This window comes from Lissotriton helveticus, chromosome 6 (genome assembly GCF_964261635.1).
Source record: "Lissotriton helveticus chromosome 6, aLisHel1.1, whole genome shotgun sequence".
Taxonomy (NCBI): Eukaryota; Metazoa; Chordata; class Amphibia; order Caudata; family Salamandridae; genus Lissotriton; species Lissotriton helveticus.
In genome coordinates, this window is record NC_136067.1 from 1,530,930,974 (window position 1) to 1,530,943,663 (window position 12,690).

The 12,690-nt window shown below is 44.7% G+C and overlaps 1 protein-coding gene across 6 annotated transcripts in view; it reads left to right on the forward strand.

Annotated features, from left to right (window-relative positions):
• The window catches only part of PPP4R3B (protein phosphatase 4 regulatory subunit 3B), a 333,143-nt gene extending 323,827 nt beyond the window's left edge, over positions 1 to 9,316 (forward strand). For all 6 annotated transcript variants that reach the window (XM_078649315.1, XM_078649313.1, XM_078649314.1 and 3 more), the window contains one exon: positions 8,125 to 9,316. In XM_078649315.1, the coding sequence (XP_078505441.1) occupies positions 8,125 to 8,217 (93 nt within the window). In that variant the 3' untranslated portion in view covers positions 8,218 to 9,316. The remainder of the gene's footprint in view (positions 1 to 8,124) is intronic.
• The last annotated feature ends 3,374 nt before the right edge of the window (positions 9,317 to 12,690 follow it).

Consider the following 12,690-nt stretch of genomic DNA (forward strand, 5'->3'; position numbering starts at 1 on the left):
GTAAGCAGATGTCCATCACTGACCCGCACAAGGATTGTGTGTGGGCTTGTCTTCCAACCATGACGTCGATGGATGTCCATGCTGCAGGAAGATGATACCGAAGGCATTAAAAGAAAGAGAGGTGAAGTTATTTATGGCCAAGATGAGAGAGGATAAGAAAGCAGGTAGGAGAAGATCAAGGTCGAGGTCCTGTTCCGCATCCAGATCGGGATCGAAGTAGACGTCGGGACACTCGGAGCCGAGGAAGCAAAAGAAAAAGAAGCATTCCTCAAGGCATCAATCTGAAAAAGAAGCCGTGCCGAAATCGACCTCGCCTCTGCGTCACAGAAGGGATCATGTCTCAACTTCATTGTCGAATCCAGCCTCTCCAGAGAAGTCGGCTTCACCCGAAGTCTCTCCTGGTCGATCACCGATGCCGGCTCCATCTCCGGTTTCGGTCCATTCTCCGGATCCGAATGAAGATCATCATGTGCCGGAAGAACAGGAGAAACCAGAAGATGTTCCGATCTAGGCGCCGGCTGGCCCGAATCCAGGGATACCGGCTAAAGGGACAGTACCAGGAGCTTACCCTCCATTCCCAGCTCCTGGACCAGACCCATTGCATTACCTTAATACCATGTATGGTGTCTTCACAAGAGCAATGTTCCCCTCTGGTGCGCCTGCGGGTCCCATGGGTCCATTAGCCTTTAATTTGGGGGTTCCTCAGGCCTATGCTCAGGCACCCTTCATGCCGTTCCTCCCGGCGGCTCCGTCTTAAAGTTTCCCGGCGCCGAGGGCTCCTACGCCGTTTGCATCTTCACCGGCGCCGTCTGTTCGGCCTCGTTCGGCGCAAGCGGCCCCGTTGCATCTGTGCACGACTCCGGCCCCGAATACGACGGAGTGGGTTTTGGATCCTTCGACGTCTGTTAAAAGGATTCGCTCAAGGAGAGAGGCCCAGAGGGTTTTAGAAGAGGAGCGTTATCGTGAGGAAGTTGAAGAAGGTGAGCTGCTTGATTCAGAAGATTATTTTGCTGAATTGAGGGAGGCCAGTGGCCTGGACATTTCACCTGAATGGGAGTTTTCACCTGATTCTGAAGCACCATCAAAAGATGTAGCCCCATATCATGTGGTTGTAAGAAAAGCGGCTGAATTGTTAGGCATTCAACTCCCTACCACTGAGTTCAAGTCAAATTTGTTAACGGTGGTCCTCCATTCTCCTTTTCAGTTGTTGAGCCTCTCTTGCCTTTCAATGAGGCAATTCTTGAACCTATTTTAGAGGTCTGGCAAAAACCTAATTCTGCGCCTGCAGTTTCAAGGTCTATTGCATGAAGATATAGAATGGCTCCTAGCGATCCGGAGTTTTTATCTTATCCGTCACCTGAGAGCTTAGTGGTTCAGGCTGCATGCTCAAAAAGATCTTCGGGGGCTTTCCCTCAAGTACCAGCTGACAATGAATCTAAAAGAATTGACCAGTCTGCTAAGAAAGTATTTTCCTCGGCAAACATGACGTTGAAATCTACGAATGCTACCTGTTCGATGGGAAGGTACATCCATGCTTTGATGGTTATCTAAACAGTTGCTGCCTAAACTGAATGAGGAAGATAGGAAAAACTTTCAGGAAGTTTTGGACGATACCCAGGCTGCTGCCCGTCAAGTCATTCAAAGTGGCTTGGACACGGCTGACTCGATGGCAAGGATTATGGGTTATGCAGTGGCTACAGTTGCTGCACCAACTGGGGTTTACAGTCAATGTGTTAAAGTCTCATCTCCAACCTTCAACACACAAACCGATTTAGGAGCCACTTTAGATACTCAAAAAGCTCTGGCTTTTCCCAGTGCAGCCAAAATTGGCAATATTCAGGCTCTAGTCGCTTAGTTTCAGCCCACCCACTCACTACCAGCTTGAGTGTACATGCAACTGCTGGGAATGATGGCCTCTTGCATCATCATGATTGTCCTCCATGCAAGGATTCATATGCTTCCCCTCCAGGAATGCTTAGCAAGTCAGTGGAACCAGTCGCAGGGTCATTCGACTGATCTAGTGTTCGTAGACGGCTGCACCCATCGCTCTCTGCAGTGGTGGAACCCACAAATGTATCAAAAGGGCGGCCCTTCATAGACCCTGTTCCACAGACAGTACTAGCAGCAGGCTTGTTGCTCACTGGTTGGGGAGCTCATGTCCTGAAACACACAATTCAAACCTTGTGGAGTCAAAACCAAAAGGCTCTCCACATAAATCATCTAGATCTGCTAGCAGTGTTTCTTATACTCCAAGCTTTTCAAATTCACCTTCTAGACAAAGCTGTCCTAGTCCGCACCGACAACATGACAGCTATGTACTATATACAACAAGCACTGGCATAGCGAATAGGTCTCGCCTTTGGGGCCTTACAAGTGTTTCACCATGCAGAATATTATCATGGGTGCTGTGACAATAGGGATTGAATAGGTATATAATTACCAAACACTGGGTCAAACAGTCTGATTAAGGAATAAGTGCTTGCCTGTGCCACCCGCTTCTTCTTCCTGGGTGGCAATTGGGTAGTAAAAGCAACAACTGGAGGCGAGGGGCTGAAGGGGGGTAGATTGAAAGCAACCAAGGGAGGGAAGCAAAGTTGAGAGGATGAGGGGAATTGAAAGTAGCAGTGGGCAGAGGGGTGGGGGGGTTATGAAACAATGATGGGAGGGTGGGAAGGGTTGAAAACATGGTTCCCAAAATTGTTTTCAGCCTGCAGTAGATCACACCTGCATCGGGGCAACCTTGTGATTGGCAGATAGTGCATTACAATTAGCGCAAGGTATATATTATTAACAAAGACGGATGCAATGCAACATATACACCTTTAAATTGTTGTGGGCCACTTAATGAAATCCTTATAGGAAACTGTACCAACCAAGTGTTGATATTTATCTACAGCGAATAGAATCAAATTTGTTGGTGCTCTCAAAATCCATTTATACTGCACCCATTAGCACACACAAATGCAGTTAACTGTACAACACTTATGAGATGTTAGATTTTAGCATACAATCAAATTATAGCATTTATCTGTAGATTATCAAAACTATGACATTGAGCGGGTACATGTTCTTCACTATAAAAATATGCGGTTGCTATAAAAGGATCACAATCAAATTAAATGAAAACAAGCAAATGTGAGTTACAAACCATAAAGCCAATGGTAAGCAACGGGCAGAAGGAATTCTTAGGGTAATTTTCTGAATTTCCTCAAGATGGTTTTACCAAACCAGACAGCTGTTCTTTCTGGTAGGCTTTTACCTAAAAAGGGTGTGAAGACAGAAGTGGAATAGAAGGGTGAAAGAAACCGCGATGGAGATGAGAGAAAAGAGATAAGTGAGTCAGAGGGAGTTACGAAAATGATGTACTGAGAAGCAGAAACCCCCAAAGCAGACAACAAAAAGCTTGGTTGCAGTAAAACAAAGGCTTTAAAATAAAGTCGTCCCAACTGGAAATAAATGTATTTCTAAATTCAGTGCTGGTGCTATGTATACCTTATTAAAAATGGGACAGCACTGTATAGATGGTTTCACGTTGGTTACAGATCCATTTAAAAAATGAATACTTTTAGGAAGCTTGCCATTGCCTTGCTGCCTGAAAGCAAATAGAACAAGGAGTAATGTGGTCATATTCTAGAAGAGAAAAAATGCAAGTCTCCTCCCACCCTCCTCCCAATGCCTGTAGTCCTTGGCACATAACTGCGCTCAAGGCTCATTGGCTTTTGACCATAAACAATTTGTACTGAACACATTTATCAACCCTTAAAAACAAGTCGTGGATAAAACATATTGACAAGTTTACAGAACCACTGTAGTGAGACTGAAATTAACATACTAGAATCCCTGGCCGTGGTCCTTCCTGCACCACCACAACACATACAGTTCAATTTTAAACAGGCCTGAGCCCACAGTACAGAGGTTAGGGAGACAAGATTTGAGTTATTGCTGCTTTTACATTCAAATAAAAATAAACACCCAAGGTTCACTGCCTTACTGAAATGAAGAAACCAATGAAAGGTTCAGGGGCCATCAGTGGTATAGGTAGCCCACTTTACCAACCAATCAACTGAAAATGCATACGAATTGTGTATGCATGAGGGATAACCGGATCTTTGCAGCATTTAAAATGTCTGTGTCTGGATTTCTATTTTGGGCTGTGCAGGAACGTTCGCTGACTAAAACACTGCTTAAGGTTTCATCAACAAATAGTTAGTTTTCAAAAAGACCGGACACACACTATTGAGCAGCGGGAACGTGGGATCATGTAACTCAAAGCACTAAAAGTCAAAATAGGCATGCACCAGACCTCAGAATGAAACTGAAATCTGTAATGTAGCTGGTGCTTTTGGTAAGCACTGTGAAATTAAATAAAAAGCCCCAGAGCGAGCTGCTGCTAATGCGTGGCTTGAGGCGAACTTAGAGCGACTCCAGCAGGAATCCCCAGAGCGAGAGGACGTGGCTCAACAGTCAGAGCTGCAAGACTTTGGAGCTGGGGATCCGTGTTCGAGCCTCTGCAGTCAGTTTAACATTCTGTGAATAATCTTGGAAATGTTCTATGAACGAAATAAAAGAAACTTTTAAAGTTAGCATGCAAAGACGCTGCGCATCTCCAAATAGCTTAAATAAACAAGTAGATAGTAACTTGACCCACGAGGAATGCAGCTATCACCCTGCGCACTGCTGCTCGCTCCTGCATGCAAAACGCTGTAGGAGTGAACACTACAAAATAGGTGAGACCCGCCTTTGGCCATTTGCGTGCTTTCATTATTGAAAGATGCACGCAAAAGCCAACCCAATGCACGGGGGAGTCAGATCCACACAGAGCAGTTGCAAGAAGCCTTGCAGAGCAGTGCATGCGCGCTGCGCTGGGCTCGACCAAAAAAGGGGGGATACACTCTCCAACTGTCACACCTAGCTCAAGACGTTTGGAAATGGGCCATGCACCACAAAACGTATCTCCTAGCAGAACACCTTCCGGGAGTAAATAATCAAATTGCCGACCTTCTCAGCAGACAGAGGCAGCAAATCCACGAGTGGGAACTTTTCAAGTTCTCCTCCCATACTTTCAAAGTTGGGGTTTTCCTCAAATAGATCTTTTCGCCACACACAAACGCCAAATGACCTAGCTTCGCCTCCAGATATCTGCACCTGCTCTTTAAAGGCAATGCACTATGGATCCACTGGTCAGGGATATTTGCATACGCTTTTCCACCTCTCCCACTTATTCCATCAGAGGTTCGGAAACTCAGGCAAACATCCCTCACGCTGATCCTAATAGCTCACATGGGCCTGTCACCCTTGGTTCACGACCCTGTTGGAGTTATCAATAGTTCCACATCAAAATCTAAATCTCACATCCAGTCTCCTCACACAGAGCCATGAAGAAATCAGGCACCCAGATCCCAAGGAACTCAACTTAGCGATCTGGCTCCTGAAATCCTAGAGTTTGGATATCTCAATCTTTCTCCAGACTGTATAAACATTATCAAAGAGGCCAGAAGGCCTACTACAAGAGCTTGCTCTGCAGCTAAATGTAACCTATTTGTTATCTATTGCTATAATAACAATATCAATCCTTTAAATGCTTCCATACATAATATCTGTTATTTATTACATTTGCAGCGGTTAGAATTACCTTACTCATCCATCCGCTTACAACTGGCTGCAATAGCCGCATACCTCCAAAACAGACAGCACTGGTCTCTGTTTAGAGTACCAGTTATCAAAGCATTTATGGAAGGACTAAAGAGTTATACCACCAAGACTTCCGCCTGCCCCAGTATGGAATCTTAACACAGTTCATACACGATTTATGGGTCCACCTTTTCAACCAATGCATAAATGTGAACTGCAATTTTTCTCAGGGAAAATCGCTTTCCTCATTGCAATTACTTCACTGAGGAGAGTGTGTGAGCTACAGGCACTAACCATAGAAGAACCTTTTTTCCAGCTTCACAAAGACAAAGTGGTCCTTCGTACCAACCCTAAATTTCTACCTACAGTAGTATCTGCATTTCATATCAGTCAATCGGGTGAGTTACCTGTGTTCTTTCCTCAACCAGATTCCATGGCAGAACATGCTCTACACACTTTAGATGTTAGAAGATCTTTGTCATTTTACATAAAAAGAACAAAACCATTTCAGCCACTGCTTTGGGAGAATACTGCTGTATAGGCTATGCAAAGCATGTGATCTACAGCTCACATGCCTCGAACGGATAATGTTACTTACCCAGTAAGCATCTGTTCTTGGCTTATAGAGCTGTAGATTTACATGCGCCCACCTGCCTCCCCGGGTGCCTATACCTGTTACAGTTCATTCGTATCTTCTATACATACGCATTGTCATCTCTATTCTACCTTTACTAACTCTGTTCTCACCCTCTGCGTGAAATTAATCTAAATGAGTTGATGCTCATGCGCACTATCACCGAACGGAGGAGGCACCTACCTCGTGACTGGAAAGATTTCTTCGTAGAAAAACATTTTGCAAACATCCAGAGCTAGCACTAGATGGCAGGAGTATGCAAAGCATGTGAATCCACAGCCCTACATGCCGAGAACAGATGCCTACTGGGTAAGTAACATTATCCTTCAACTGTTTATGAACAAGTGACTTACCTTGGAAGTCACTTGTTCTTACCTTGGTTCTAGAAATAAAATACAACTAAATGTTTTTATACAAAACAAATTGGTCAGAGTTCTGTCTTTGAGTGTGTGAAATCATTTCTTGCCTGAGTGTGTACAATAAATGCTTAACACTACCCTTTGATAAAGCCTTACTCCTCACCCACACTACCACAAATATAGAGTAATGTATTATTTACTCTTACCTCTGCCTACCTTTGGGGATCCACTGGACTCTGTGAACGCTATACCTTACTTTGGTATAGTGTATACACAGCCAGCTTCCTCCACTCATTTATAACACAAGTAACTAAAAATACACACGTGTGTTTCAACTGACACTTTGTATAGTCAAAGCTAAATGTGCCCACATCTGATTTTAGAACTGCTGTTCAAGCCTTGGTTTTTTCCCACTTGCATGACACCAATGTCCTGCTTCCTGACTCCACACAAGAGTGTCCAGGTTATAGCAGACCTGGGAAATTCGATCACTTCTTAATCACTATGATAGACCTGTGTTGTTTCATGTGAACTCCATCGGCCCCTCCCCAGATCTCTTAATCTCCATTAATCGTTGGTATGATGCTTTGGAGGACAGCAAAAGCTGAAAATACTCCAAAGGGGCCCAGTGGGAATTGTAATTTAGGGGGTGGGGTGATTAAGGCATCTATAGGGCTACCCCTTGTGGGAGTTTAAGGGTGACAAAACAGTGAAAGTAGGCCACAATTTAGAGAAAGGGGTGTTCAGTTCATGCAGTGAATAATTCACTTAGACTCCAATTGATTTCATGCTTGGCTCCTAGCATCGGAAGGTCAGCTGTTTATTATCATGCAGAAGCACAACCTAAGCCATCCCCTTTTAGTTAAAAAAGTATGTGCGATTGACATAAAATGCCTGGTGTCTATAGAGTCCGCTTTATGAGATGCACATAACAATGTAGTATGGGTTTGTGGTATTAAAGTTTAGGGCCATGGAGGTGACATCTAAAGCTGTAATTCTTCCATTTGTTAAATAGTCTGCTAATCCTGTTTTGCGATAAATTTACTCTGATGCATTCAATAAATGCTCCTCAACATGTCACTACAGTAGGCATCATGTTTGTGTAACTGGTGCTGTCATCTTTTAAGAAATTAAAAAAGCACTACCTCCAACACTGAATAAAGTGTTAACACTGGTTGCCCCAACCCTTGTACAGGTTGAAAACGGCCTATATATTGATAGCAGGCTGTATTGATTTTACACCTAAGTAGATACTTGGACTTTCTACTTGTTGGGATCTAGGTTTGAATACTGGCCATAACTGAAATGTTACATATTCATTGTTGTGATGCTGGACAGCACATAGTTCACATTACATGACAAGAGTAGATTGTAAAGCAGTCCTCCTGAATACAGATTAGTAGATCCAAATGAGTACAGGTTACATAATATCAGATTTTTTTATGAAGAGCGGTTATGCAAGTTTTCTGAAAAATTTATCACTGTTTTATTTTTTAATAGGGAAGTTTAGTTGGCCTTGTGGATTATCCGGACGATGACGATGATGAAGAGGAAGACACATCTCCAAGGAAAAGGCCACGCCTTGGGTCATAAAAAAGAAAAAGTGGAAAACATCTTTTGTGGATTATATTTCAGATTTAACTGTTCAGTGAGCTTAGTCTGAATCGGATAGCTTGCTTCCTTGTATGAAAGTGCAAGGAGTAGCAAAAAAAAACCTCTGTGTGCGAGAAGGGTGTTAGTCTTCTGACCACCAAGCTACAAGACACTGCAGTCCCTTCTAGCCTCTTAAGAGTTTGCCAATCGGACTGTCCAACCGTGGGCTGGCGATGAAGACCTGAAGGATTGCTTAACTGCAAAGCAAGTCTTGGATTCAGGGAGGGTTTCGGGAGGAAGTATGTCAGTAATAGCATTTTTAATGTCGCAGGGCTACCCCAAATGCATCGCAGTTCAAACTGTTAAACTTTGGATTGCATTCCCAGTGATCTTAACTCTGCAATGGTGCTGTCCCTGTGGGTTTTAATAAGTTGCCTCTTTTTAAAACTAAAGGGAGAAAGAATATTCTTCTGTAAAGGTTTTAAATAAAATATTGGGACCATTATTTAAGTGCAAGTAAAAATGAAATTATTGGAGGGAGAAAACACTGCATCATCGTGCATGTTGAGTTTTATATATAAAAAAATCATTTTACAGTGTTTTAATAAAACCGAGCTGGAAGATTGTAAACATCTTTTTCTGTACTTCACTTCAAACATATCAGTGTCAAGGGTCACTTGCTTCCAACTACCTGTTCATTGACTAGTGCCTCTGTTGCTGCTCTGCTGTACCACAAGCAGTTCTCAACGTTTGGAGAAGGTTTCCGTTGTGCTATTTAAACTGTTGAGCAAAGTGTATTTGGCACCAGTTGAGATTCAGTGTTTCCGAACTTGAAGTACATGATTTACATGGTTATTAAAAACACTAACAAGAGAACACAAATAGTGCTGAATGCTGTGCACTTTTAATTACACCCGAAAATAGTTTTGGAGCAGAATGGAGTAGTTCATCAGTTTGTATCCTTCCCGTGCACATGACCCATGTCTTCTGGAGGATGTAATGTGCAAGCTACTTTTAATACAAAACAAAATGAAAAAAGCACATTCCATGATTGTAAATGAATTGCAAACAAAAAATAAATATATTTAGTTGAGGCAAACAGTTCTGAGAACTTTTCTTTTCAAAAAGCATCAGATATTACTATGGTAGTTCTAACTTGCACAATATGTGAACATGCTGGAGTACGAAATCCCCCAAACTGATGTGTTGATGGTTAAAATGGTCTATTCTGTCTTAGGTTTCTGTTTCCATTATCTCATTTATTTTAGTTTTGTCCAAGATGTGATAATTGTTTTTAGCACAGATATAAATTAATGTCCGAGGCACGTGAGGCTGTACATACCCCTGCTGTGCATACTCCTGCCATCTAGTGTTGGGCCTGGATGTGTGCAAGTTGTTTTTCTTAAATGAAGTCTTTCCATTCACAAGGTACTGCAGCGACTCCTCTTAGCAATAACGTGCATTGTCATTGACTCCATTGTTGGATTTTCTTTCTGCCGTCTGGTTCAGACGTTTGCTTCTGTGCTCCGGGTCAACATCGTTGCAGTGCTCTTTTTGGTTCACATGGTTCCTTCCTTCTGTCAGTATTGTACTTTGAGTGAGTCTCCCTTACTTTCTGACTCTGATGGATGTCGGATTGCTTAACTCAGGCAGGGTCTAGGTAGACCGTGGCTCCTCTTGGGCCTTGCCCATTGGGGCTTACTCTCGTCCCTCCATCGTGCTGTGACAACACCCCAGACTTTTCGGTTCTGATGGCATCAAGAGAGAACAATACCAACAATTGTCGGCTACGGATGAAGAGATTTTCTCCCCTGGAGAAAGTTCTGGCTCCAACCTGGAGATCAAGGATCTTCTATCAGCTCAGCAGTCTGTGAGATATGGCCCCCTTTCCCCCTCGATGCTGCACTAATCCCGAGTAGTCTTCAGCCAAAGGCCACTCAGCCACTCTGGAACACCAGAGACTGACTTTCAAACTGCCATTGCCTTTCGGCCATGGTCGTCATCGGCATATCGCTTCGGATGCCCTGCCCAGTTCTGGCTCAGCAGAAGTCTTCGAGACCAGCCGCTTCGGCACCAACTGGGACCTTGGCGCTGAAACCACAGGCACCTCCTGAGTCGGAGACTTCGGTGTCAACCAGCAAGTCAGACACTGACGCATTGGAGACTATTCTCCATAAGATGCAGGAGCAACTCGACTCAAGACAAAAACACCTGGTCATCCACCCCAACATCAGCCACTTCCTTGCCCATCCTTTGTGCACTGCTGCTCCACCCTCAAAACATCAGCTGTCCTTCGAAGAGGCCTAGAACATACCAGCAAAACACAGGAAAGCGGATAAGGCTACCAGCCCTTTACCCATGCACCACCATGACCTCGCCCTGTTCTGCAGTCCTTACTGCCTGCGTCTCCAGGGGACCGCTGTAGGTGAGACAGACCCAAACCTTTACCCTGCCCGCCCCTCAGGATGATTCCACATCCTTTCATGAACTCATTGGTAGTACCATCTCCTTTCATAAGGTGGAACTCCACACTGAGCCCTTAGAGAAAGTCTTCATCTTCAAAACCCTCTCCTCCACTCACCATTCCACTCTATACCTCCCAATACTTAAGGACATGTTACGTTACACCCACCCCACAACATTTTTAAAGAATCTAACCTGGCTATGGTTATAACACCTAGAACGGTTAATAAATAAAAGGCCTCCTCTTTTGAAACCATCTATATTTGCGGTCAGCTACCAACCAATTCTATGGTAAATACCACTGCCCACAAGCGAGCCAACTCCCAGTCCAGCAGTGAAGCCCAGTCACCAGATTAGGAAAGCAAACGCATAGATGCTGCATCAAAACTGGTGGCTACACAATCTGCCAACCTCTGATGCATTGCTAATTCTGTCTGCCTTCTTGCAAGATTTGATCATGCCCACTGGAACAAAATTAGGAAGCTTCTCTAATACCTCCCTGAAGGCCATAGAAAACGGGGTCAGGAGATAGTTTCTGAGGGCAAGCTGATCTAAAACGCCTCTCTTCGCTGTGCCCTAGACTCATCCGACACCTCTACCAGAGGAATAAATTCTACCATTCTGCTACGCAGCAATGTATGGCTCCGTATCTCTGGCTTTAAGCTGAAAGTTCAGCAGAACCTGCTGAACATGCCCTTTGATAGTGATCCAAAGCGATGGAGGCACTGCAAACACCTGCTCCCCACAGCTCTTTTTGCCGTACTCCTTAAAGTGGAGGCTAAAGGACAGCCTCCCCTGAAACCTCCATGTCTTATCAGCGCACCCAGGGCCAACAGTCCTCTCCCAGGGGTTATTTTAGGGGGTCCTATAGGGGCAGCAATTCCATAAGCAGCGGCAACAGTAGCTCCCGAAAATGAGCTACACTTGCCACGAAACCCTGATTTGCCTCTTCTCTTCCCCCTGTCCCCCCCACCCCCACCACAACGTAACACTTGTCATGGGGCACCAACAAGGCTTTTTTCCCACATGGCAACCAGTCATCACAAACCAGTGGGTGCTCGATATTATCCAATATGGTTTTGCAGCATGAATTCTTTTCTGAATTCACATGCTGTGCATTATTCCGCCATATAGTGGTTGGGCCTGGAATTCTGTTTTATTTTTTTCCCCTTGTTTTGGTCGCTGTCGACCACCATTTGGTGCCAGGTACGTCCCCTGTGTGACTTCGGACGGTATCCTGGAGGTAGACGTGCGTGGTGGCCATCTTCAGATTCATTTTTTCTCCTTTGGGTCTGGAAGCAAGACGGGAAGCTCCGAAGAAAGTTTCACATTTTCCCCAAAAACTTTGAAAAAGAAGATTGTTGAGGAATATCATTTTTCATCGACGTCGTAACTGGAGGTAGGAGCAGAGCTTCGGTTTAACACCAGAGGACCACTCTGGTCCAAAAATGGCGAGGTAGGGGTCATGGAGAATACCCCCTGAAGTTCTGCCCCAGGTGCCACCACAAGTATGCTCTACGCGACCCACACGACGTCTGCAACCTTTACCTGACCATAGATCATCAGGACAGGGACTGTGAGGCCTGCACAGCTTTCCTGCCAAAGACGCTGAGGACATACCGAAATCAAAGGAAGGCCCACTTTGCCACAATGTCGCAGACAACAAAGAAATCTTCCCTGTGAGAACAGGGTTTCTCTAGCGACGAGTAAGAACATGGAGTACCAGCGGAGTCGACACACGGGGGTCAGACTTTCAGATCCTACAAGGGGACTCTGAAAAAGTCCACATCGAGAAGGTGAGAGACCCAAAAAAGAAGCCGGAGAAGGTAAGATATAAAGATGTGTCGGTCCCGAAGGGCCACGAACATAAGGCACACAAGGCAGCCCGACGCTGAGCAAAAAGGTGATCGAGGGACAGCCGTGAATAAAGGAACCCCACGGAACCCAACCAAAGGTTACCAAGGAGTGAATATCGCAGAAAGCGACGAAGCAAAGGGTCGACCCTGAACC